The sequence below is a fragment of the Notechis scutatus genome, chromosome 1 (assembly GCF_049901735.1).
Source record: "Notechis scutatus isolate UNSWTSFEM ecotype Mainland chromosome 1, rNotScu1.2, whole genome shotgun sequence".
NCBI classification, from domain to species: Eukaryota; Metazoa; Chordata; class Lepidosauria; order Squamata; family Elapidae; genus Notechis; species Notechis scutatus.
This window is the reverse complement of record NC_142009.1, coordinates 190,949,949-190,977,858: the sequence shown is the minus strand read 5'-3', so window position 1 is coordinate 190,977,858 and position 27,910 is coordinate 190,949,949. Positions and strand designations below refer to the sequence as shown.

The 27,910-nt window shown below is 38.6% G+C and overlaps 1 protein-coding gene across 6 annotated transcripts in view; it reads left to right on the top strand.

Moving 5' to 3' along the window:
- UBR3 (ubiquitin protein ligase E3 component n-recognin 3) overlaps window positions 1–19,322 on the top strand; it is a 100,358-nt gene extending 81,036 nt beyond the window's left edge. For all 6 annotated transcript variants that reach the window (XM_087949741.1, XM_087949742.1, XM_087949744.1 and 3 more), the window contains 9 exons: window positions 5,144–5,249; window positions 7,416–7,516; window positions 9,869–9,993; window positions 14,346–14,453; window positions 14,593–14,718; window positions 14,796–14,972; window positions 15,733–15,942; window positions 16,361–16,500; window positions 16,863–19,322. In XM_087949741.1, coding sequence (XP_087805867.1) covers window positions 5,144–5,249; window positions 7,416–7,516; window positions 9,869–9,993; window positions 14,346–14,453; window positions 14,593–14,718; window positions 14,796–14,972; window positions 15,733–15,942; window positions 16,361–16,500; window positions 16,863–16,980 — 1,211 coding nt within the window. In that variant the 3' untranslated portion in view covers window positions 16,981–19,322. The remainder of the gene's footprint in view (window positions 1–5,143; window positions 5,250–7,415; window positions 7,517–9,868; window positions 9,994–14,345; window positions 14,454–14,592; window positions 14,719–14,795; window positions 14,973–15,732; window positions 15,943–16,360; window positions 16,501–16,862) is intronic.
- The last annotated feature ends 8,588 nt before the right edge of the window (window positions 19,323–27,910 follow it).

Here is a 27,910-nt window from a genome sequence, read left to right as displayed (position 1 = left end):
GCACTCAGGTCCTGAACCTGGGCTTCCGGCTTTCTAACTGGCAAGCCCGGGGGGGGGAGAGGGAATGGGATGGGGACTCAGCGGTTACATATTAGTATAGTTGTATCTATTGTGTGGTTGTATTGCTGTTTTTTTTAAACTTTGGCAAACTATTGGCTTCATTATAATTTAAAAGTACAGTAAAATCTCTACAGTAAAAATACAAAAAAAACTAACATTTAGGCCTGCTTGAAAAAAAAAAAGTATGGCAGTCAGAGTATCTAAATTTCTAATATCTATTGTTAGGTCTTGTTGAGTCCACCAAAGACCACATATCCTGTGGTATATTCATCTAAAAATAGCAGAATTTAGTGATGTGGATGCTGTTAAATTCCATCTAGCTGACTAGAAGGGCTAATGCTAATGGTTTAGTAAAAAGTATAGATGCTTTTTTAGAATTGCAAATTCAGTACTTTTAAAGCAAGAAGGCACATTTCTTGCCCCTTTTTCTTTAGTACCACGTTCCCATTAGGGGACAGTGTTTGCCTTTTTTCCTCTGGTGAAAGAAAAAATGAAATTACATAGTGCGTGAATCAGTGTTTTTAAAATTTTATTTAAAGTTATTATATAAGTTATTTTCTTTATAATAACAATTATACATATGGGTTCTAGGTGAAGCTAATTTGGTACTAATATTCTAACCTGAGTAGTTCTTGCTAGTTCTTCTATGTCTCACAAGCAGAAGTGAGACCTGGTCTCACTTGCAACATTTCTTGATGTATTATGCTGCTTAGAGGTCCTATATAACTAAATATAGGTTTATTCTGAATCAGTATGTAAGTGCATGAAGTCCAAAATATGAAGTGCCACCATAAGTTAACTGATGGAATTCTATGCATTTGTACTTAAAAATAAATGCCTTTGGGTTTTACGAGTTGTTCCACCAAGAAGTAATTAAGATTTCAACCTTAATACTTGCAGATAGTTTTAAGAAAAGGTAAATGCAATTTGTACAAGGAAATGAATGAATTAAATTTATTTGTGTGTTTTCTTTATCTACAACAATCTGCTTTTCTTTGGTAGTTACAGAACATGGTATCGAGAGTAGCATATTTTACCTTGAAACAGGTCAATATGTTTTTTTCTTGGTGTGGAACAATGTAATGTTTACTTACAATAATAGCAATAGCACTTACTGTAGACTTCACAGTGCTTCACAGTGTTTTACTGCCCTCTCCATGTGGTTTTACAGCATCAGCATATTGCCCCCAACAATCTGGGTCTTCATTTTACCCACCTTGGAAGGATGGAAGGCTGAGTCAACCTTGAGCCTGGTCAGATTCGAACTGTCAAATTGCAGGCAGCCGGCTGTAGCAGAAGTAGCTGGCAGTATTGTATTCTAACCACTGCACCACCACAGTTCTCATAATTATAAAGAAGTAGAAGTGACCCTGATCATTGTTCCCTTTTGTAATGAAAACATATCAATCCACAAAAGAAAAGAAAAGAAATATAAACGAATTATACTGCAAGTCCATTGGTACTAGCTATGGATGGTGTCGAGTGAACAAACAAGTTTTTCACTTGGTCTCATAAGAAGTTTTCAGCCATATGGCAGAATTTTTTCTACCATTCCTGCAAATCATGATAATGCTAGCTTGTTAGATAAAAAGCAGACAAAAATTGCTGGGAATTTATGTGTATAAAATTGTAGTGTCAAATAGCCAGACAAAAAATGCACGAGTCTATGGTTATGCTGAACTGTGCTTGGAAGTACTGCAACTGAACCAATACCGAAAGGTATATGTAATGGTGCCCCATCTGGTGACACGTTTTGTGATGGGAAAACTGAAGCGGGCTGTTTTCCAGAGAGTTGAAGAACTCTGTGGAAGGTGCTCTTTCTTCCATAAAATAGAAGAAAGAGCATAAGCAAAAACAGCAGTCCTTCCCCTTTGCCTTTCACATGGATGGTGTTCTTGATCTAAGAGTTCCACCTCCAATAAAAATGCAGCTTTATGTTCTACAGCTACAATCACCATTTCCAAAGGAGCGTTTTTTTTAGCCTGGGTGTGTGTGGGTCATTGCTTATATAAATGTATACAAGCCAAAGAACAAAGGAATGAATGTTCACTAAACATCTCTTGCCAGTTTGAATGGGAGCTCATTTTGTCCTAATTCACTGCTGCTGATTCAGAAAACAGGTGACAGCACTTAGTTCCAATGTCATCTGTGTCTACAATTATTTGGCAAACCAAGAAGTTAATTACAGCCTTCAAGCTCTACATGAAGCAGCTGACTTCAGCATGAGCCTGTTTTGGCCTCCCAAGTGTCTATGAATAATTGTCTATTTGTAGAAAATAAATTAATTCCTTCTGTGATTTATATTTACATGTAGCATTTTTAAGAGCCTCTACAAGAGGTAGGGACAAAAGGCTAGAAACTGAAGTAATAAATAAAATAAAAAGAAAGTAGAAATAAGTTTTTTTGGTGGGACAAAAAAATAACAATCAGAGCATCTCTGTACTGATACCAACTAAAAATACATTGCATTCATTTGAAAGAAACAGTTTAGTAAAATGCACATGGCCCCTTGCCTGGATTATATTAAAATTGAATCAAAATATACAGGTAGTCCTCAATTTACAACCACAATGGAGCCCAGAATTTATGTTGCTAAGTGAGAAATTTAATAAGTGAGTTTTCTTCCATTTTACGACCTTTCTTTTTTTGCAACATTTGTTAAGTGAATCACTTCAATTGTTAAATTAGTAATACAGTTAAGTAAAAAAAAAACCTCATTGACTTGGCTTGTCAGAAGGTCGCAAAAAGTGATCACATGACCCCAAGATACTGTAACCGTCATAAACATAAATCAGTTGTCAAGCATCCAAACGTAAATCCTGTGACCATGGGAATGCTACAGTGGTCATAAGTGTGAAAAATGGTCATAACTCACTTTTTACAGTACAGTTGTAACTTTCAACTAAACAAATAGTTGTACGGCGAGGACTATCTGTGCATGGAAATATGTGGCGGAAATTTGAAAACAGCTCATGGGTTTCCCATCTACAGAGTAATTCTGATTAGATCTATATTTGAATGAGAAATTACCTAGTTTAAATAGAAGGGAAATAATATGAAGTATTTTGTATAATTTTTATATCAGCTTGGATCTGTAGATCCGAACAAAAATTAAACCTCAAGCATCCTGTTTTATTTAGCTCCTCTTGAACATCTTTATTCTGAACAGGGAATAAAATAGGGGCTTTGGTTGCATAAAAATTAACAGATAATCTAGACTTGCCTACAGGCACAGCTGGGCTATATTTTAGATGTCAGAATAAATAGCAGAGAGTATTTTGGCTGATCTGTTTGTACATCCATCCATTGGTATGTAGCAAAAGCAGTGATAATAATAATTTGGCTTTTTATGGATGTATACAAACATAGACTTTTTTAAAGCCCTGATTTTTTACAATCCATTATAATGTAAAATAAGCATGTAAACTGAAATGTCTGTGGCATTTATATTAACTTGGAATATATGAAGTATCAGATAAAAATGTATCGAATGACTGATTTTGAAGCAACTGTGCAGGGGGCCCTTGAAAAAGAACCATTTTTAATGCTTTTTAAGCCTTCAGTGATTCGGTGCCAAATGTTGATCTTGATTGAAATTTATTCCAAAAAAACAAAAACCCCAGATCAATTGAGAAAAAGCTCTTTGTTGGGATGTGGCTGTTTCACAACATGGTAGTAGCAAATGGACTGATAATAGAGTTAAGTGTGCAGGGATGTGAGCCAACAACAAGACTTTCAAATAATTGTGTGTGTAATTCATCAACCCTGGTAATTTGTGTTAGTATCTTACTTGGATTTCCAACTAATGCAATATTAGCAATAAAAAGAAGTGAAGGCAATGTAAGGAAGGTCAAAATTAAAATGAATAGCAACATCAAGAACTAGAATAAACTCTTGAGTAACCTACCCCTAAGCTTGCTACATTAATTCAAGCACAAAGAGTAAAGCATGAACTAAAAGCCTTGCCTAACCCAGTAGTGAGGTTCTAATGCTTAAAGCTTTTTTTCCCATGGAGGTAGCAAGGATATTTTTCAATTTGGATTGTTATGTTTCTTACAAATGGGGGGAATCTGTAACTGGCAACCTTGAAATCCAACATAAGGTACATTTAGAGGAATGATGAGATGAACAAACTAAAGTACAATAATTTCTTAGTCTTATTCAGTGTTCAGTTAAAGGTGATATAGCACATTCCGTCTCAAATCCTGCTTGGGCAGTTGGAGAGCAATGCAGTGTCGTGTCATCCAAGGCAGTGACAGGCAAATCTCAAAGGTCTAGGACAAGTCGCCATAGGACTACTCTTTGTGGGATAAGAGTTACACTAATATTGAAGAAACAGTGAAATAGAATCATTAAAGAAAAGATCCTATGGGAAGGACAAATGAAATGTGAATAAGAAAAAAACTGTTTTTTTCTTATTTTAAATAATTAAATTGTATTTTTGAGTTTTCCTGCAGCGAGTTGTCCCATTCTGAATCTCAAAGTCATTAGCAAAAACGTAGTAGCAGAATTTGATATATAAAATCAGAGAGCCTCGAGGTAGATTACAATAAAGAAAATAAAGAGGTACCCAAGACTGAGTTCTAAGGAATTCTTGCTAGGAATGGGAAAGATTGAGAAATGGAAGCACTCCATGAAACGGAGAATATCTTGTACAGCAATCTCCAACCTTTCCAGCTCAGCAGATTGGCGGAAGTGGCAGTGGCAGCAGGGGGAGGGAGAGGAGACGGTTTCACATGTATGTGCACACCGCGTTCACAAATTCAGCTTTGCGCGTACTTGCACACCACTTCTGTACTCTGGTTCTGAACAGGCTGCAGCCCAGCATCGGGCCATTGTATCTTGTAACTCTGATCTTGTAAATAGAACCCCTGAAGTGTTCACCTGTAGCACCAGAGAAATTCAATCATGGCAGTGGTATTTCATTATTTTATCTAGGATTGGAATTAATTTTTCAAGTCTTGTTCCAGCAAACTCAGGGCTTAAGGAAGCAAACATTAAAAAATGCTAAATAAACCTTTTCAAAGGGTTATAAAATGGAGAAATTTCATCTAAAAAAACCCCTTCATTTCTCTTTCTACAGATCAGCTGTTTCATGTGTTGGCTATGCACATGAGACTCTACAGCATTGATTCTGCTTACAATCCATGGAAGAAACTGACACGGTTGATAGAGGGTGAAGAATTGGAGTAAGTACACAGACATTTTTAATATTTACCTTGTTTTAATCAAGGAAAGTTACATAATCCTGTTTAAGATAACAATCTCAAGCATTGCATGCAGTTTCTGAACTGGTGTCCAAAATCCCCTCAACATATCATAATTGCAAAAATTAGTTTTGCATTTTCTTGGATTTGGATGCAGGATGCATAAAACAGTAGTATAATCCCTAAAAATGCCTTCCAGACTCCATAAAACCCTTATATCAGACAATATCAGACCTACCTAGTTAGCAATATTGTTTGTGTTCCTTGATTAATTGAAGCATGTTATGTACACCCCTAGAAAAGCATTGGCCAAATGCATGATGGGCTTTATTTCAAGAGTGACTGTGGCTTGTTTGAAAGCTCATTGTTTTATTTAAAAAAATCTTGAGTTAGCAAAAACACAGGAAATCCTTGGAGTTTGGAGAACATGTTCTAGTTCTTCAGACAAATAGCTGCTCTCTTGCATATTCACATAATGGCCACTATGGTAGGTGTGGCTAGTCACATAATGCGTATTTACGAGAAAATTGGGCAGTTACGTCCCCCACCCCTTCTAAATCCCCATGATGTCCCTACCATCCTCCCCTAACCTTTTCCCTTTTTTTCTTGAGTAGATGAGCATTCTTCTCAATAAATCCTTGAACTTTAGCCTCTATGACAAAGAATATCTATGGGAAACATGTGAAACTTAAGCCCATTAAATGAGGATGCCCTTATTTAGCATGTGGCATGGCCCTTGAATTGCACCATACCAGCGTCCCATTTTTTTTACTCAATCTCCAAGGACTTGGGCTGACATCAAGAGTGACTAGCCCGAAGTTACCCAGCCAGCTTTCATGCCTAATGCAGGACTAGAACTCGCAGATCCTGGCTTCTAGCCTGGTACCTTCACCACTAAATCAAACTGGTTCTTATTAGCTCAGTGTAGCCATAGTTTATTTATATAGGTTGCATTTGGAAATCTGAGTCAGCAATGAGGAAACCTGCTTTTTTTGGTTCAGCCATGATTCCCAGCAATGTTGTCAATTTCTCTGAATTTGGAATCTACAAGCTCTTAAACCAACTTGGCAATTTTTTGCTCAATATGTAATAATTGAGGTCTTTTTCCTTGAAAAACATTAGGGCTTTTCCCTCACTAACTGATTCTATGGGTGTATTGCAAAGCTATATTTATCAACTTGTCTCACAGGCATTGAAGGGATTAGTAGAGTAGATATTCTATACTGCAAACAGATTTTTAAAGGACAGCTTCCATATCACAATGAAGAAATTGCTTACGCTTTTAATATATGACAGTGTCGATTTAAGGCTTAATTTACTCTGATGCTTGTCGTAAACTAAAGAGCTTATCTAAACTGGCATTTTCTAGAATTTTACTTTCATTTCTAGTGAAGGAACTAAATGCATCATTTGTTTTTGTGAAGATCAAGTTCTGTTTAATTTATGAAAGTTTAGTAGCCTGTTAAAATATACCTGAAAGAGAAATGAATATTGCCAATTATTGAGAAGATTGAATACAAGCAAAAATATAAATTTATTTGCAGTACTATAATAGTCATTTTAAATGTGCTTATCAATCCCTGTGTTCACATTTACATAGATATTCACAAGGGTTTTTTTAAGTTCAGGAAGTTAGAATGCCAGTCAGAGTTTCATATAACCATGAATTTTTATTGAATGTTTTTTACAGCAAGTTTGGTGAATCAGCAGGGAAGCCATTTTATAGGCTAAGCAAAGCTTTGCTTGTACAATTTGCTTCATGTGTTGGTTTTTGCTTCAATTTGCTTCACATGTTAGTTTTTCCATTTGTCCCATTTTCAGAAGTACTTATATTGTACTTTTGTTCTGAATCTGCATTCATCTATTGCCAATTCATTCTTTTTAGTCTATCTTTTCTTGTTTTATTACACAAAGTTCTTAAATAACACTTTCCCACTGCATTCAAACTTAATTTGGTTTCTTCATATGTAACAAATATGATTAGATAATCAAGGTGAAATAAATTCCATCTCAATCGAAATATTTCCAATTTTACTTTTAACTGATGTTGTTATATTTGATACTTAAAATCAAAAAGCAATGGATCGAGAAATGTATTTAAATTTGGAGAAAATTAATGTGGATTTTAACGGCATGTATTTTTGTTAGCATGTGCAGTGAGGATCAGCCAGAGGTTCCAGTGCTTTATAAGGATGTCCCATCTCTTTTGCTCATCCAGATCTTAACCATGCCTCAGCCACTGCGCAAAGGTACATTACAAAAGTTACATAAATAATAGACAGAGGGCAGTAACTTATCTCTCTCTTGCAATTTTTGAGAATTGCAGCCAATCTTGTTTGCTTGGTATGCTTTAGGAATGACTTTACCTTATTTCTGGAGGTTGGCAGCAGGCAGAATTTTTGTTGCAACTTTGGCAGCCATATCTAGAAGACTTGTCTTCTCAACTTTATCAAATAACAATGGAGGGAGACCATGAGGCCAAAAAATGTCTTTTAAATTCCTTGAGTTGCAGGAGCATGGAAAGGTTTTTCCCCTTTGACCTTCCTTCACTTGTTTGCTGAATAAAAGTATTGAATATTTCACAATGAATTGTGATTGCTGGAGAGTGGAGAGGATGAATATTTTTACTATGCAAACTAGCATTTTTGGCACAGAGGACAGTGGTAACTGCTATAATACAGTATTTGTAATGGTTGTGGTATGAACATATATTCAAGCATTTTATTGGAGTTTGAAGATATCTTGGAAGCAGGAATTATTTATTACTGCATATTTTGAAAGCTTTTAATTTCATGATTTGAAAAGGCTAACCTAATTCCTTTTGCACATCTATATTACAGGATACATTCTGTTATTTTGTTACAGTATAAAGGAACATTTCACTTTTTATAGAGTCAATTGACATGCTGTTGGCTTCACTCTTATGATTTATTTTATACCTCAGCTGAGTTCCTTTAAAGGCATAATCAGCTGTGCAAGAATTCTTTTTCTCTATGAATAAATGAAGATCAGACTTGTCTAAAGATAAAAAAATAAAGCCTTAGGGAGGCAGTTAGTTAGGAGTAAGGGTAATGAAAGGTTACACCTGAGAGGAATCTGGTTTAGGATTATGGCAGAAAGAAAGGGATTTCTCCCTTCTCCTTCCATCCATCCAGTTCCATTCATAAGTACACCTGCTCGCAAATACTGTAGCTTTGGTGCGTCTCTGTTTACACACACATAGACACATGCAGAGAGAGTGATACACTCATACATTTAGCATATATGTTTATATATAAGCTCACACTCAAGTGTGAGTAGCATCCTACTTAATCTAGCTCTTATTTAGATCTGTTCGTGGCGATGAATCTTCTGATATTTATTAGCTTCTAATATGGTGGAATCGTGTGTTCAGTTGTCTGGGAACTGAACAGGTCAATGAGGTAAAGATAGTTACATGATGGGAAGAAAACCTCAAATTGGGCAAATTGAGAAATAAGAAAAAGTTAAGGTAGCGTGGAAGCTTGTTACTAAGTTTTACTTCTTGGTAGGAGATGTAGAACTTAGGGAGAACTCTGGGATACAGTATTCAATACATGGATGGAAAACATCTGCTCCTTCTGATGATGCCTAACTAGAACGCCATTTGTTTTGACCAACATGGCCATGGATTAAGGATATCAGAGCTATAGTTCAGCAAATTGGAAGCACAGATACTTGTTCTTAAAGCAAGCTAATTTAGCACAGATCCAGCATTATATCATGAACCAGAAGAAAGGCCAATCCTATTTAATTTAAATTATGAGAAACATAGCATAGAATGCTATAGTGATAACCGTAAAGTGTGCTGCATTCATATTAGCAAGCACCCTTTCAGTTCTGGCTGCAGTATTTCAGGAAATATTTAAATTTAAAAAGTGATATAGAAACATTCCAAACAATCTGTGGGTTCTGTGAATATCTAGAAGACAAATTCTGAAAGATGATTTGGCTTATGGAATTGTTATATCTGTAATTATATCTTTCTGCAGATTACTAAGCTTAGCTGTTTCTGAGGGATAGACAACAAAAAACTACCCGCTTTTGGTAGATCCTTGATCATTGAAATAACTCTTAATTAATGCAGTTTATTCATTGTGCTGCCTGTTATGAGAACTCTCAGTCTAGTCTACCACTCTTGGTTATTAGGGGAAAGATCTCATTATTATAATCAGATAATTAATATTTTAGATTAGTTTATTTAAAAGGCAGTGATATCTTATTTTTAACATGGTTTTGGAAAAAGTTGTTGAGATTTGTTAAAATTATTCACACAATGCAAGAACAATTGCCTTATTCAGTTTAGTCACATGACTTGCAGAATAAATAAATGAAGAGTAGTACAGTATAGTGAGATAACATACTAAAATTTATAACATGAACTAACAGTAATAAAACATTGATTTAACCCAGCAAGCTTAAAATTAGAATGGTTGTCTCAGCAGTATAATTGTCTTGATGTTTGATTGCTCATCTGGGAAAAATACTTGCAGATTTATAGACTCTATGAATTAGGGACCATATTTTAATATATAAAAATGTGAGGCCTGAGAATGTCTAATGATATTTTTGTATTGTTACAGAACACTTTGTCTGTATCATAAAAGTGCTTTTCACATTGTTGTACATACAAGCTCTAGTTGCACTTTCTGTGAAATTCAGCCCAGAGGACAAGATGACTTGGATGAATTCAGGAGCTCTGGAAAAGGTTGGTTTATTTCATAAAAATCTGAAGAAGGTTGCTAAGGAGGTAGTTGTCTCTTAGATAAGCACCAGTCAAATGTTTTTGTTGGAATGTAGCTGTAGGACTCTGCAGCTCTTACACCTTAAGCCTGTCTTGATTAGTCTTGGAGTATTTGGGTTGAATGAAAAGCAGGATCCCATCCAGAGATGGTATTCAGCCAGTTCGGACCGGTTCAGGTGTATCGGTCAGGAAAATTTTGTGTGGTTCGGAGAACCGGCAAATACCACCTCTGGGTGGCCCTGCCCCTGTCCTTTCTTGCCCTAAATTTCTTTGTTTTTAGCTCAGCCATTCACCTTGTCTGGGTTGGAGAAGGTGCCATTCCCCAGCTCCGGCCTTGCCCTGGGCCTCCCCCCGCATGCTGCCCCCCCGGCCTCAAACTACGGCTCCGCAAGCCAAAGCAATGTATTCGGGCTGTGGCCTGCCGCACTAGGCTGAAGGCTGTGGGGGGCAGCGGCGTGGGCACAGGAGGGCCAAAGCAGTTTGGGTCCTGGACGGTTCTTCTTACCTTTAAGAAGATCCATCTGGAAAGCACTGCAGCGGAGATCTTGCCGCCGCTTCTTCCGTCCCTTGTTGACGAGGCTTTGCTCGCAGAGACGCTCCAATGTGCTCTCTGGGTCGGCAGCTGCTTCTCTCCGCTGCTGCTCTTGCTGGGAGGGCAGACTGCAATTTAGCAGCTGTGAGCAGCCGCTTTGGGTCCTCTAAGTCCCATCTGGAAACCACTGAGAAACCGCAATCAACATGGCTGCTGCTTCTCTGTGCTGCAGGCCCACATGCTTTCTGGATGGGACTTAAGAGGACCCAAAGCGGGGGTTCACAGCTGCTAAATTGCAGTCTGCCCTCCCAGCAAGAGCAGCAGTGGAGAGAAGAGATGGAGAGCAGAGACAGAGGGGAGTAGGCGGCCCCGAATGCCTGTTCAGTTGAGCCTCACCGCGCATGCGCAAAAGCTGTGCGCACATGCACGCACACTCATATTTTCGGCAAACCAGCGATAGGATTATTTGAATCCCACCCCTGATCCCATCTCAAATGTCTTGCAACTTGCGCCCCGCGATCCACGTCTGTGCTGAAACATAGACCTGTAAACACTATACTGCCCTTTTTTTGTTCATACGGAAGAGAAGAAATGCAATCAGAAAGATGGACTTTGCTATCTGAGATAGGAAAATAGAAGGCTGCCCTACTGTGGCAGTGCTGAGAAACAGGGGTGCTCAGAAGCAATAAATCAGATCCTGTGACGTGTGGCATGTAACACGTCATTGCACAACTGTTAACACAACATCACAGCATTACTGCCAGTTTTATTTTAAAATGTATTCATTATAGGAGTCAATATTTAATGAGTTAATCAGTCAATCAATCAATTTCTTTAGTTACCCATCTCAATTAAGTGACTCTTGGTATAAAAGTTTAGCACATATTCCTTGAGCTTTTTACCCACTGTTAATGAGTAAATTCTCCAATGTAATTGGAGTGCTGCTGCCATATACTGGAAACAGACCAGCTTTTTAATCTTTCTCATAATTAGTTCAATCAATAGTCTGTTGTTCTTAGTAGAAAATAAAGGGGATAGATTTGATTTATCCGTACATGCATTTAAAATAACTGCTGCCTAGAATTAAATAGATTGCTGTAGAAAAGTATGGTGCATCTGATTTTTTTTTATATTGTTGTTCTGTCACTAAGTCACGTCCAACTCTTTCTGATCCCGTGGACACAGCCCCCCCCCCCCCGCCCTTCACTGCCTCCCGGACTGCCCCTGCCTCCACTTGTTTGCCCAAAAAAACAAGCTTGGGGTGGGGTTTGTTTGGGGTGGGGTCCCCCTGCCCCACCCACCCCAAATCAAGGGACAGCTAGATTAACACTTCTGAAATATTTTAAGAGCTTATTTATGATAGTTTTCAAAAAAAAATACTTACACCTTTTTAATTGTTATACTGTTATTACGTTGTTTTAAAAAAATCTAAAGCAATATTTACAGAACCTTATATCCAGAAAGCCCTTTAAAAGCCTTTTTAACTTTGAGTACTTTGTCTGGATGACGACTAATGTGCTTTGGGGGATTAGCTGATGACTGAACAGTCCGTCTGATTGGGCAGAAATAAAAGCAGGCGATAAGTATTGAAACCCTTTGAAATAAATCAAAATAGCTACATTACTTCTTTTATCCTGGCCATTGTGTTACTATTAGAATTTTTAACAAAAGCTCAACTTTGAATAGTCAACTTCGCTGCAAGATGCCTGATTGCTCCCACATGGGTTCTATCCATAGCAGCATAACATCATTAACTATATATACCACACAGAGAAAGTATTCAAGAGTGGATTAGGGGCAATTCTGTGAATGTCCTAGAGTGCCCCAGCCAGAGCTCTGACTTGAACCCTATTGAGCATCTCTGGAGGGACCTGAAAATGGCTGTCCATCGACAGTCACCATCCAACCCGATTGAGCTTGAGAGGATTTGCAAGGAAGAATGGCAGAAAATTCCCCAATCCAGGTGTGCAAAGCTTGTCGTGTCATACCCCAAAAGACTCGAGACTGTAATTGCTGCCAAAAGTGCTGCAATGAATACTGAATGAAAGGTCTGAATACTTATGCCAATGTGATATTTCACTTTTTTTCTTTTTAATAAATTGACAGACATTTCTAAAATTCTGTTTTCACTTTGTCATTATGGGGTAGTGAGTGTAGATTAATGACAAAAATGAATTTCAATGGCTCTAGAATGAGGCTGCGGCATAACAAAATTGACAAAAGTGAAGGCGGTCTGAATACTTCAAACTATGCTTCAAGAGGGGAATTCTGAGTAAGATAGATTGTGTTTCCCTCCCTCTATAGAATGTTCCTGAATATTGAAACTCACACGAAGTAGGAGTGATTAGTTAGTGTATGGCAACCCATTCCCTCCTCTGGGATTCTTGTGCGAATACAATCACTTTTTGTTGCGTGCTTGGATTCATAGACATTGACAAATAAATGTTGCAGACTTGCCACATCAGATGTTGCCATCAAATTTTATTCACAACCCAGCAGAGCTGGAGAGCCATAACCTTTTAAAAATACTACCTTAATGTAATATGCAGGTGGATGGAATAGAGCAGGGATATCAAACTCAAGGCCTGTGGGCCGGATCCAGCCCACAATGTGGTCGGATCAAGCCCATGGGGCCATCCTGGAAAATGTAAGGGGCCAGCCCACGTCGCTTCAGCCCAGTCTTACCCAAAGTGAAAAGGAAATATTGGGTCAGCGTGGTTTTGGCCTGGTCTACCCAGTGTGAAGAAGAAACATCAGGCCAGCGTGGCTTCGCCCTGGTCTACTCAATGCAAACATGCCAGCAGGTTGGGGAGTAGTGTCAAACTGGTCACGCCCACCCAGTTGGCCATGTCCAGTGAGTGGCGTCAAGCTGGCCGTGCCCACCGAATTGGCCACGCCCACCTGGCCCCCCAAGGTCAACCACAGCCCTGATGCAGCCCTCAATGAAATTGAGTTTTGACACCCCTGGAATAGAGGGTTCAAACTTTTGTTGTTGTTTATTATTAAGTCTCTGTCCTCCTGTTTTCACATGGATGCAGATGACTGCTCCAATATCTCAAAAGCTCAACCATCTGTTGATATGCCCCTGTTCCCTTCACTCCATCCATCCTATTTTAGTCAATTGGAGCTATCTGTAATACTTTTCAGTAAGTTAGTAAGCTATAGAATAAGTTATGAACCTTGATTCTATTATTCATGCCACAGGCAAACAGTAACACAGTTTGAATATATTTTTGCCAGTCTGCCTCAAGCAGGGTGAAAGTCTGGTTTTATCCCAAGCCTGCTGGTGCTATTCTATGCAAGGTGGGCTCCCTTAAACGTGACACTATTTACCAGGTCATTGTGCTTCTTACCACCCACAAATGTTCTGACCTACAATCAGAATGTTGCTTCCCAATGAAATAAAAATAGATTCCACGTCTGAATTTTGTTTAAGTACATTATTCTTGTTTGTACATTTGAATAAACAAGCCTCTGTTGATTTGTCCGTAAGGCATCCTGCTGTAGAAAATTAGGATGTACAGCCCTCCCTCCCGCCCAATTTATCATCCAGTCCAGAGCATTATGACTGCTTTGATGTATAAACACTTGAATTCTCTTGTAGGGCCCATTTCTACATATGCAGAAGATTTGCATTCCCTACTGAAGGGAATATTAGAACCGTTCTTGGTGGGATTATTTATTAATGCATTGAAATGTTTATCTTAGTTTGATAATCCTTTGTGGGAATGACTGAATTTGTTTATTTTTCCTCATTTGATGGTGACTTTCTCTTTAATTACAGAATGTGGTCAATGCAGAAAAGTCTTGTCAGGTGTTATTGAGCCATGTGATCAGTGAACTTTTCAAAGGGAAGGTTTATGAACAGGAACAAGAGGAAACTGAAGATATGGTATAGTATATGTATATCGTTTGGTCAAGCTTTTTTAGTGCCAACTACCTCTCGCTATGAAATTGCATGTGGGGGTTATCAGTCCAACAGCTAAAAGTCAGAATAAAGTCACCTGTTTTGTTTGTTTCTTTTAATTTAGGATAGCTCCAGTGCTTGGTGCTCAGACTCCATAGAGACTTATTTGCAGCAATTCTGCCTGCCTTTCCTCAGGATAACCAGCCTTCTTCAGCATCACCTCTTTGGAGGGGAGCTACCCAGCTGCCAGGTATTGTGAAATTTTATTTCCTTTGGAATATATCTCATCTAGCTATTTCCCTTTTGATTGTTTTGTTTCTTCAATAGGAAGATGAAGAATTTACTGTTCTTGCCAATTGCCTGGGTTTGCTACCATCTTCTTTTCAATCGCCAGAGTTTCCTAGTGCCTCTTGCCTTGACTGGCCTGTGTCAGCCTTTGGCATTATATCGCAGTGGTGTTCAGAATTGGTCTCATTTGCTGACAAGCATCTAACCCAAGTCAAGGTAAGTAAACAATTTTTCAGATTTTCCTCAGGAGAAGCCTTGGTAGCATCTTTTCTGACTGCATCACGCTGTCAGATACCGAAACTCACGAAAGCTCATGGCTTTTAATAAAATGTGTTAGTCAGAAAAGGTGCTACTAGACTCCTGATATTTTACCACCATAGATTGGCAGGACTCTCCTTTTACATAGCCCACAATGGGAAATACCAGGATGTAATGTAATACGTATCCAGTGGGTTAATGTGATACTAGTTACGTGTATACTGAATGACCTTTTTTAAAAACAAGTCAGTTTTTGCTTTGAATGTGTTGCTGTGTTAAACTTGTTTTCAAGTATGGTTATTTCATTGAGGATTACACACAATAGATGTGTAAAGCAAAAGAGAAAAATTAAGTTAACAAAACATAAAAGTATTTTGGGGAGGGAAAAGTAACCTAAAAAAACCCAAAATCTACAAACCACACAGAGTTGGGTTGAGAGAAAAGACAAAGCAATGAGAATCTTAATTTCTCTGAAGGTAATGGTTCTGAAAACTCAAAGCAGGGACTGAGCTGAAGAGTGTGTTTGGCCTCAAATTACCTGGTCATCCAGATGGGCATTCCCGCCTGGGATTTCTTCCTTTATCTATAGAAACATACTTAAAAATGTTTTATCTTGACAAAGTCAAACAGATGTCAACTTACTTTCACAAGGAAACAATTACATACTCAGAGCACATAAAGATATTATTTAACTTTTTTTGAAAATCTTCTTTTTCAGGTCTTACTTATACAAAAAGCTACCTGGGACTTGCCACACCTCCTGCAATTGCCTGAAAATTATAATACTGTTTTTCAGTACTATCACAGAAAGAGTTGTTTCATCTGTTCCAAAGTTCCCAAAGATCCTGCAGTTTGTTTAGTTTGTGGTGCTTTTGTGTGTTTGAAAGGACTATGCTGCAAACGGCAGAGCTTCTGTGAGTGTGTCTTGGTAAGAAACTCTTAAAGTTATTCTGTTGCCAAAAAATATTTTAGAAAGGAAAATATTTTTAATAATTAGCATTAGATGAATTGCTTCTTTCAATCAAGCAATTATTGGAAAGAATGAAAAACAAATATTTTTTTTGGTAAGTCTGGTTCCCAATTGCTAAAAGTCTAAAAGACAGTTCTTTGGAATTAATTTCTCTTTTAATGCTAAATCATCTATAACTTTGATAATAAGGCAGATTTTGGCTCATAATATGTTCATAGTTTAAGTCAGCTGTTCTACAGATACAGAAGAGGCAAGGATAAGATTATTCTGAGATGATGCAGTTTTATTCTTTAAAGCAAAATATTTTCCTCTTCATTGTAATTGCACTCACAATAAATGTCATCTCTTTTTTTTCTGCTCTGTAATAACATTTCAGCACTCACAAAATTGTGGAGCTGGAACAGGTATCTTTCTTTTGATCAATGCATCTGTAATCATCATAATTCGTGGTCATCGGTTTTGCCTTTGGGGTTCTGTTTACCTGGACGCTCATGGTGAAGAGGACAGAGATCTGAGGTAATTTTTTAAAATATGGATAATAGGCATTTGTGCCTGTATTGGGAAGCTTTTATTTTTAAACAGAGTTCTGTTGTAACAGGTTTGGGTCTATTGCTAGATGAAGAGATATTTGTGCGTGTAAATATCACATCTTCTGGGTAGCACACGGGCGGGATTCTGTGGTGGCCGGTGGAAAATGGGGTGTGGGCCGAAGTGAAATTGTGCAAATAAACCAACCAACTTGAGTCAAAGACACCAATAAAAGATAATGAAAGATAAATTGAGCCCCGGACAGGCGTAGTTGGAGGGTGGTGTTTAAAGTAGCCAATTATCTTGCATCAGCCTTGCCATTTTTCTGATTTTTTTTCTTTTCATTACAGGCGTGGCAAACCACTCTATATATGTAAGGAAAGATACAAAATGCTGGAACAGCAGTGGGTATCACATACTTTTGATCACATCAATAAACGATGGGGGCCACATTACAATGGTTTATAGGTTGCTAACAGTTGTACTGTCACATCCCCTTTATTACATTTGCCCCTCGATTAGCTTTTGCTTTAAGAAAACGGGAACCCAGTCTTTTTCTGGGAAAACATGAAGCCAGGTCATGAAACGAAGCCCTATATTAATTAGGTGCTGGTCATTTAAAAACACAAAAGAATTAGTTCTCCCGATTTGATACGGAATCTAAATTAATTTTATAGTTCTTGCTTCCTAATCCACTAATAAACAAGCACAAATTGTACTTTAAAAAATGCCACCAAATGGCCATTGAGTGTTTTATTTTTCCCTCATTGGGGCAGTTTGATTGTGCTGATGAGCTGTATATCTGTAGGCACCTGCTAAACATGCAGCTCCTTTTTTTTCTTTCTCTTTTCTTTGTGTTTTAAGATTTTGCTCAATATGCATTTGTAAGTATGTAAGAGTTGTAACACTTTCAATTTGTGAAACTGTATAGAAATGTCTAAAAGATTTTTAGAAAATATTTCGCTTATTGCCAGAGAGCTATTGAAATAGTTTCAGGCATTGCTGAAAACCTTATTCATTCTCAGGAATTTCATAAATATACTCCAGAGATTAGTGAAATAGCTTTAAAATACATAGTTTACCACTCTGAATATAACACAACGTGTACACAATGTTGTGTCTGACGTTTCAGTTAATTTGATTACAAAGAAATCCCAAGGCATCTATTCAACTGCCTGTGTACATGCAACAAATATTCCCCATGGTCAGACACTTGGCCTAGCCAAGCATGCCCTTCGCCTCATTTCCTTTAGCTGACTTTTTCAGATTGATAGGGTGAAGGAGAAGGCTTTGTGAATATTTTGCCAGCGGACTGTTATTTGGAAACTTAATTGAGTTTCAAGCAGCTTGGGGTAAGGAATTGAGTTGCAAGATGGCCATGCTCAAATGGTTCCTATCTCTCACCCTTCCCCCTTTGCATCTCAAGTGAAGGATGCTCTGATCTAGAAGGCAGTGGAGAAGTCAAGGCTTCAAAGCAAGGCTATGTTTGGCAGAGTCAAAAACCTCCCCACCCCCCATTTCACCCTCCCAGCCTTTGACTCCCAGATTACACAGAGGAGTCAGTATATGTATCTGGTTGCACAAATTGATTTACACACAGGTTGGGAGGATGTGAGCAGGCCTTTGTGTTGTAGAAATTAGGATCAGAGCGTTTTTTGGTTTTGAGGAATTTGAAATCAGCTAGAATGGGCATCCTTACCAAAAACGAAACACACAGGCAGGCAGTACTTTTCAGTGCTGATATTTCGCTGCCAAAATGCTTTTCTTCTTTCTTGCAGAGTTGACAATTTCAAACAATGCTGTCAGGCTTTTGTGACATTTACATACATAATTTTTTTCCTGGGGGCGGGGGGGAAGCCTTTACCTGGAAACTATTTTTAAAGAAGTGTTCTCATTATAAAAACCTTGCATTTGATTGAAAGCTGCTTTCTCTTCAGCTATAGAAAAGCACATGGGCCAGGCTGTGGGATTATTTGTGTATGGATCTTCAAAGCCCTTTCGGTTTTTAAAAAAATACAGTACATGGCAATATATTTTATCAAAAATTGTGTAGACAAAGACATGAATGCAAATATTGGGAGTATTTCTACAAATCTGTATATTGTTCCATTATTACTGGAGGAAAAAAAATTTTTTGGTCTAAAACATGACTTGATTTGTCAATACATCCAAAGTTCTCCTGGTCCTCCTCTCTTCTTTTTGCATTGTTCACCAATGAGAACCAAGCCATTTTATGAGGATAAGACGAAATATCCTGGGCGTCTCATGGCGTAACACCATGACAGGGCTTCTCCTCTGTATAGTTTGAAACTTCACAAGAGATAATGTTTTCAGAAAATGACTAAAACGTGTTATTTAAAATGGAATGTTTTTGATTGTGTATATGGCTGTGAGGTAAAATTATTCGCCTTAACTTTGAAACCTTGGTATTTCACAATGTTCATTTTGATACCAGTGCATTAGTCACCGGTCAGTTTAAAGGCAAAAGATGAGACACTTGTTTGGAAATCCTACTTGAAATATGCCTGCATGCTGCTGAAACAGAAGTTGGATCCCTCCCGTAACTTCTTAAAAATCTGCTTTATTAAACTTACTTGGAGAGCGTAACAGGTCCAAGCTAGAACGGCCTGTGTGTACTGCTGCTTCTGCTGCTGCTGCTGCTGCTATTATTCTTCCAGCGTCTGGTGAGATAACTTGTATGAATGGAAATCTAAGTACAGTACATTACTGTAGAAACAGAATCGACATGTAAAACTAAAACTACAATAATCAATATTGTAAAATATGTTAATAAAAGTCTACTGTCAATATCTGTGAGTAAAGGCTCCTCTTTCTCTCCTCTTTTCCTTTTTTTTTTTTTTTTTTTGGCATGATAGATTGACGCAATTCGCAGGTTGATCAGTTTTAAGATCGTCTCGCCCGCATTTCCGTTTTTGTTTTCCATTTTCAAATTATGAATTGTAATCAGCAGGAGTTGTGTCCATTTGTACCTCATGGACAATCATTCGTTTTAGATTGTAAGATGAGACAAATGACGAAAACACTTAAAATGCCACGTCATATACAGCAGGGGTCCCAAACCCTCAGTCTGTAGCCTGGTGCCTGGCTGCAGCCTCTTCGGAACAGGGCGTGGGTGAGTTCATGCATGTGCACAGCTGCATTGGTGAAAGCGGTGTGCATCCGCGAAACCCCTCCCCTCCCCTCCTCCGCTGGTCCGCCAGCCAGAAAGCTTGATGAATGCTGATGTACAGTATCAGACATCACAATATAATAAATAATATGCACACATGTGAAGATGTCAGTGCAGCCCATCTGTGGCCAGTATTCCTCACCTAACCTCAGTTTTTCCTTGCAGATATTCACACCACTCTAAAAAAGCTAGGATGTTAATGGTGTCTTGCAAACTGGCAAACCTACCCATCATTTGGCGGGTCTGCAGCGCTCTGACACCACCAGGATACGATTCCCAGTATTAATCATATTAGACTTTTTCAGGGTGTTTTCCAGTATGATGTAAGTTGGATATTCAGTAATACCAAGTAATGATAATTTATTCTGGAATGTTTGGACCAGAAATAAATTTGACTTAACTTTTAACAGAACAATAAGTCCCTTTTACATTTACCCCTTAGTTTCCCAAAGATTTTTGAGGGGAATAATTCTGATCCAATGAACATACGAAATGGGGGAAATTCTTTAGGCAATAGAAAAGTTGAATGTTTTTTATTTTTTTCCCCTTTTCCTAGGAATGTAAGCTGTTACAATTTGGGTGGGTGGGTGGGGGGGAAGTCAGGCAGATGGAAAAATTTTTGCAGAGTGGCATAAAAATTTCAAGTCAGATGTGATGGTGCAGCCTGAAAGCTCACTCAATATTTACAATTTGATTTTTTTTTGTTCCTAATAGAAGTGTATTATTCAACAACACTAGCTCTTAGCCAAATGGTTTCTCTTAAGATCATATATATCTTATCCAACTATTATTTTAAAAAAATATATTATGGAGCAATTGTTGAGAATATTCGGAGCTCAGGGTGTAGTTTTTGGCAGTGGGGAGCTAAACAATAAGCTCGGAGGACAGACCTCTGTCAAAACTTATGGAGTAAAATACACACCTTCTGTTTCTAGGTGAAGGTGGCCTCTCAGCTTTTTGCTGAATTGCTTGGTTTTGATGAAGGATGCTATATGAACCTCTCCAAAGGAGATTCATTCGATAAAATATGATAGGTATATTAAGCCATGTTTTAAGTGCAAGATGTGAAGCCTGTCTCGTAAGATTAGATCTTGATTTTTTCCCCCCAATTGCCTTCTCCCTCTTCCTCCTTCCAATTTTATGTTACCTCAGCCCTTCCCTTCAGGTGGAATAAAGGCTAATATATAATCAATGCAGCCTTCTCTTCCTTGAACACTCTGTGGCTAAACAGGAGCCCCATCGGTTCCCAAAGCTGACGTTATGACCAATGTCTTAATGTTCAAGGTGAACTATCGACACTTCACTGAGGGTCAGCGTTTTCTAGGTCGAGATTTGTGTCTGCGCACATGTATTTAGCGGAATGCATGCATTGCCTGGCGTTGACCGAAAAATCAACATGGCAGGGTAGCCTGACTTTGTAAGTCAAATGCAAAATTGAAGTCAGGAGACCTGCACTGCACTGCAGCACGCTGACGATACTCCAGGCAAGTCCGTGAGGTTGCTCTGGGAAGTTTGAATAAGTTGCAGGTTGCAATGAGCTGCAGAAAAAATGACAACGCCGAAAGCATTTTAATAACATTAAAGCAAATTCCTAGGTTAAAAAATGTAATTGGGGGTGGGTGAGTGCTCACTGGGATCTTATTAGCATTATTTTCTATTCCGTATGCATTTGGGTGGATTTCTCCCTCTTTGACCTTCAGCTCCACATTGTATAATGCAATTTACCGCAGGGCATGCGTACTTTCATTCACAAAGCCCAACTTGCTCCTGGAATGTTACAGTCTCGAATATGAAAGCCTGGTTGTCATAGCAACTATAAATGAGTGCGAGCTGTCCCAATTTAGATGATTGGCCTTTTTAAGCTTTCTTGGGCAGTGTGTGTGGACTTATTAGAGCTGGTTATCTCACACAAGCCAAACAAATCTTACCCATATCCTCTATAGCCACCAGTCAACTGTGGTTATCGGGATAATTTAATTTAAATAATTTATTTAATACAATTTCATTCCCATTAGTCTCTTGTCAGCCTTCATTTGGAATTCATTCCTGAATCATTTCAGAAGTATGAAATCCACCCCATTCACTCATAGTAGGCTATTCATATCTTTGTTTTATTGGGGGCTGTAGATGCTGTGTCACAAGCTATGGAAGTTGTTTTGAATATGTAAAGGGGAAAAAAAAAACCTGGTTTAGCATTTGAACTACTAAGCAACCGACCCCAAAAAAGGAAAGCAATGAAACTTCCAATGAAGCTGTTTCTCAACCTTCTTTCTTTTCTTGGCCTTGGCCTGGGTCACAAAAGGTAGAAAATAAAATCCTTTTCTAGCTCCTATTTCAGCAAGGCCAAATATAAGAATCTGCACACATACTATATTCAGAAAGAACCATTGTCCATAGCTGATTCATATAGATACGTCATTCATGCCCCCCTAGTAATAGCAATAGCAGTTAGACTTATATACCGCTTTATAGTGCTTTACAGCCAGGGGTGGGATTCTACCGGTTCTGTCCGGCTCTGTAGAACCGGTAGCTCTGAAGAAGAGCAGCAGACACAGAACCGGTTATTTTGCGCATGCAAAAATAAATCACCAAACCAGTAGTTACACCGGTCGGATCCCACCCCTGTTTACAGCCCACTCTAAGCGGTTTACAGAGTCAGCATTTTTCCCCCAACAATCTGGGTCCTCCTTTTACCCACCTCGGAAGAATGGAAGGCTGAGTCAACCTTGAGTCTGGTGAGATTTGAATTGCCAAATTGCAGCCAGCCAGCAGTCAGCAGAAATAGCCTGCAGTACAGCACTCTAACCACTGTGCCTCCATGGCTCATAATAACGAAGAGAGACGGTTTAATGAAGTGATGAAGGCACCAGGCTACAATCTGGGAGACCAGGAGGTCTAGTCTTGATTTAGGCACAAAGACAGCTGGGTGACCTTGAGCCAGTCCCTCTCTCACTGCCCTGGGAAGCTGGCAAGGACAAGCCACTTTCAAAATTACAGGGATTAGTCCAAACAATCACCAGGAGTCAGAAACTGACTCAAAGGCAGAAACAAAAAGAGAGAAGGAAATATGCTGTTTTTGTTTCGTTTACCATCGGATCATAATTGGTTAGTGGGTTAAAAGCAAAGAATGGAGTCTCTCTCGACTTCAGAAACTATTTGGATCCAAAGGCTGGCTATCTGTGGTACAAAGTAAAGCAAATGTATTTGTTTTATGCATCTTAGAGCAAAGTAGCCATGTAACAATATATACATTGCATGCACATCATTTGTACTGTTGCATAGAAAATGGAATTGGCAGCCAACACAATTTTCAGAGAATTGTCACATTTTAGTAGCCAAAACTTATTTTTCTACTTCTAATATTTTCAGCTAAAGATCTGAAGACCTGTCGTGTGTGAAAGTTACTAATTATAGTCTATTACAATCATTAAAAATTATAATTCTACCATTTCATTTTCTCTCTCCTTTTTACGACCCATGATCCATTTATCTGGGGTAGGGCCGAGTCGACTAGGTGGAGCTGAATGAATGAGAATCCGTCATTCCATCAAATCCAGAAGAAGAAGAAATTAAGAATTTGCTTTGACATGCTGCCCATTCTTACAATGTGTGATTGAGAGGGAAGACATTGTGTCTTTCATTCCGTGTCCCATTCAATATTGATTTTGCACTGGTTTGCTACATAAAAGGCAATAAATAGCTTGACAACCGAGAAAAGTGTTTGATCACAATGTACAATGACAAGAAGAATGGAAATAAAATTGTTACTGAGAAATCTGGCTTGGCGGAAAGTGTTGGCAATTGTCCAAGGCAAAGAACAGCAAGCAGGCAAGGGGGAGGAATCAAAGCAAGGGAGAAAATTGTCTTTCACAAAGTCACCACAAAGAAGTTACCATGGCAGCTCTTAGTCTTCTGCATTTTGTGGACAGCTCCACTTAAATGAACTAGAATTCTTCACGCACACCCTCTCCTTTTCAATTGATGTTAATATAGTTTATTCTGAAGTAAATCAGACTTCAAAAAGTACAGGCAGTCTTCAACGTACAACAGTTCATTTAGCAACAGTTTGAAGTTGCACTGAAAAAGTGACCTATGACTGTTTTTCGTGCTTACAACCATTACAGCAAGCCCATGGTCACGTGATCAAAATTCAGATGTTTGGCAACTGACAAATATTTATGATGGTTGCATGCGATCAACTTCTGCAACCTCCTGACAAGCAAAGTCAGATTCATTTAACAACCGTGTTACTAACTTAACAACTTCGGTAATTCACTTAACAACTGTGACATTTAGCAACTGTAAAATGGGCCAAAATTCAATTAACTCTGTCGCTTAGCCATTGAAATTTTTGGCTCGATTGTGGTTGTAAGTCGAGGACTACCTATGTATGTTTTTCAAGCAATAGATCTCGGGTTCAGTTCTCAAATAACTCTGAAAAGGTTTTGGAAAGCTGATGCTTGTCATTCCAAGGAATGAGGGACCTGCTGTTCAGCTAAATGCTTTTGGTAGCAGATTTTAGCAATATTTGGAGAACTGGCCAGCCTAATAGTAAATGGAAATTAACGTAGATAAATTCCCAAAGTGTTATAAGGTAGAAAACCTGGGGAACTTTAGCAGCAGAGTATATCACATTTCAAAGAGCTGGGAAGACTGAAATAGATTATCTTGGATCAGTGGAATCAAATTGATGGATCTTGAAAATGTTGCCTTGTCTAACCACTCCAATGGGGAACTGTCAGAAAAAGCTGGGGCCCAGACTAGATGTGCACAGTTGAACCTTTCCTAACCTGGGGAAAGTTCAGAGCTTTCAAAGTTGCAAGGATCAGCAGCATTAAATCAGTAGTGGGATTCAAATTTTTTTACTACTGGTTCTATGGGCATGGCTTGGTGTGCGTGGCTTGGTGGGCGTGGCACGGGAAGGATACTGCAAAATCTCCATTCCCTCCCCACCCCACTAACCTCCTTTCCAGCTCTGTTCTCCTGTGCAGGGCAACAAAAGACGACCCAGCTGATCAGCTGAGAGTCGGGAGGCAGAGAAGAGATGGGGGCGGGGCCAGTCAGAGGTGGTATTAGCTGATTCTCCGAAGTACTCAAAATTTCCGCTACTGGTTTTCCAGAACTGGTCAGAACCTGCTGAATACCACCTCTGTGTTAAATACTGAAATTTTTATTTACTAACCGAAAAATTGGAAACTGAGAATCAGCTATTTGTATGGCTAAACTACACGTTAACCATGTGAATCAGATTTTTGAAGGCAGATTCTTAACAGTCTGCAAATGTGCCAGAAAAAATCTGTTTATTTGACTTGCGCCTTCGCCAAATGTAGACAAAAGAAGAAAATGTCATCGGATAAAAGTTCAAGAATATAGTGCTCAAAAGGGATCCGTGAAAGGGTGCTCCAGAACTCAAAACCTGGGAAGTTATAACAGAAATTGGGGAGAAGAGAAATTGTTTTTTATTCCAGTTCTCTTCAAGAACATCAAAAATAGAATTTAAGGGATGATTTCCATCCTTCTATAATGAGAAAGTCCTTGAAGTGTTGTGTGCTGTGGATTTCCATCAAATGCAGTGAGACTATTAAAAATGCTTTGAAAATTGTTCCTAAGTCAGAGGGAAGCTCTATCAATAGGTTACTGGTAAATGTTTTGGAAAAAAGATAATTAAAACAGAAATAGCAAGCAGGATGCGGCTAAGAGAAGAACATGGAAAGAATGAAGAAATGCAGTTTCAGTGTTTTAGGTTCATGCATGAGGAAGCAGATATTACCAATGTAATTTAATCCTAGAGGTTAATTTTCACTCATTTACAAAAGATTTTCCACCTTTTTACTGTATAATGAAACACATCATAAAGAATCACAGAGCTTCAGCATAGTCTGCTTGCAAAGCTACAATGACGTCTGGGAGGATTCTCCAATTTTCCCAACAGTAAACTAGGTATAATATTTTTTTGTGTGGAAAAAGTGATAGTCTCAAGGTTAGCTGCATAAAATGTATTTGCACAGTGTCATGTGCCTGTTATGAGTTGCAGTATATCACGAGTAAAATAATTCTACTTACTGTCTCCATTTATCAGATTTTTAATAAATTTATCTCTCATTTATAAATCTATAAATTATCTATTATCTATAAATGTATTACATACTGATTATGAAGCCTATGCAGACAAACACCATCTAACTGCAAAATTGTATGGTCAACTGTTAAGAACCTAGATTCCTTCCTCTCCAGAAGCGGACTGAGCTTTTTAAAATTGCTTACTCAAAAATAATGTTTTCCTTCTTAAAATCTTGTGCTCAAATGCTAACATTAAGAATATCTTGCAATTTTGGCAAAAATGTACAGAAATAGTGATGGCTCAATTACACGTAAGATATGATGTTCTTGGATATGTTAAAGATGTGCTTTAAAACTTAGACGAAGGTAAGTTCTTTTTCTTTCCAACATTGAGCATTTTTTCAGATATAAATGTTGCCTGCTGCTGGAAGCAATGTTGTATATTCTATCCCACAGTATCAAGATTCCGCCATTTTATTGCTCAATGGAAAACTAAGAACGGAGGCCCATAGAATCATACGGAAGGAGCAATGTAGATCAGGGTTATTCAACTTTGGTAAACTGAACATTGCTTGGGAATTCTGGGAGTTGAAGTCTACATATCTTAAAATTGCAAAGGTTGAGAAATATTGATGTAGAAAAATGAATCAAAGCCCCAACTCTATTTGGGACTCCAAATTGCAGCATCAGTGAGGTATGTTTTTTCTAACCTTCAACAGATCACATTCAGGGTGGGCAATTGGGTCTATTATTAGTTTTCCAACATTCAGTCAAAATCTGCCTTCCTATATCTTCAACTGATTTTTCAGTGTTTCTCAACCTTGGCAATTTTCATGACTACAGTTGAGAATTCTGGGAGTTGGTCAATAGCTCTGGGACTTACCTAGGTTAGGAAACAGTATGTAACTATTTTGAGTTACATACATGGATAACTCTCATGCTATTCCATTTGAGAGTAAGTAAAGTTATATGTAGAGCAGCAGTAAGAAATGGTAAGCAAATAATAATAATAGAAGGAATGAAATAAGGGGGGTAGAAAAATTAAACTGAATATTCTCTATGTCATCCTTTCATACAGCCGAATGTAGGGCTAAACATTTCTAATTCCTTCAAACTTCCCACATTTCTTTGATCATCATTGTTGCCTTTTCAAATTCTCTAAATTGAGAGGCTGCAAACAGGAGACAGTACTGACATCTAACTAGCAGGGGGGAAATGTATCAATGATCTCCTAGAGTTTGGAAACGGTCCTTTAGTTCAGGAGTCACCAACCTTTTGGACGTCAGGGACCACCAAACTCATAATTTTAAATCCCGCGGACCGGAGACCCTGGGAAAATCCCAAAAAAGTCTGCAGGAAAATTCCCCACCCTGTTTTCCTACCGATCAATCATTCTTTATTTGGGATTGCAGGATACCGTCTCCAGTTCCGTTCTCGGGGGTGGGGGGGGAGAGACTTTTGGCTTCATGCAAGGAAAGCAGTAGGAGCAGCAAAAGTCTTTCTCTCCCCGAAACTCCACCAGAAATGAGTCTTTGCCAGCACAGCTTCTTGGAGCAGGAGGCCTTGCAGGGTCCCAAAGACTCATTTCTGGCGGAGTTTGTGGGGGGAGAAAGAAAGACTTTTGCTGCTTTCCTTGCGTGCAGCCAAAAGCAGAAGAAGAAAGAAGCGGAGAAAAGCAGCCCAGTGGCCAGGTGAGGCATGTGGGGTGAGTGGGGCAAGTTCCCCCCCTCCACCCTTTCCCCCCTCCCCTCACTACCTCATAGTATTCGCAATGCAAGCAACGCAAGCCTTATGTTCCCATGGGCCATGAGGGTGGCGCAGCCTTGTGTTTCCACGCAGCCTGGATTAATTGCTTTGGGGATGACATTTCTCTGTGGACCACCAAAATTTTCTCATGGACCACCAGTCGTTCCTGGCCCACTGGTTGGCGACCATTGCTTTAGTTGATGAAATCTCAAATGATATTTGCCTTTTTTGCATCCACATACTTCTGACTCTTTTATTTTGGGGGCCCTGGTATCCTGTTTATCCTTGCTCTTAGTTTATAAAAATCTTAATCTATGAAAATCCTAGATCAGTGATTAGAATCAATTTTTGATTGATAGATTACATGCCATCAAGTTGCTTAATGATCACATAAATAGATTT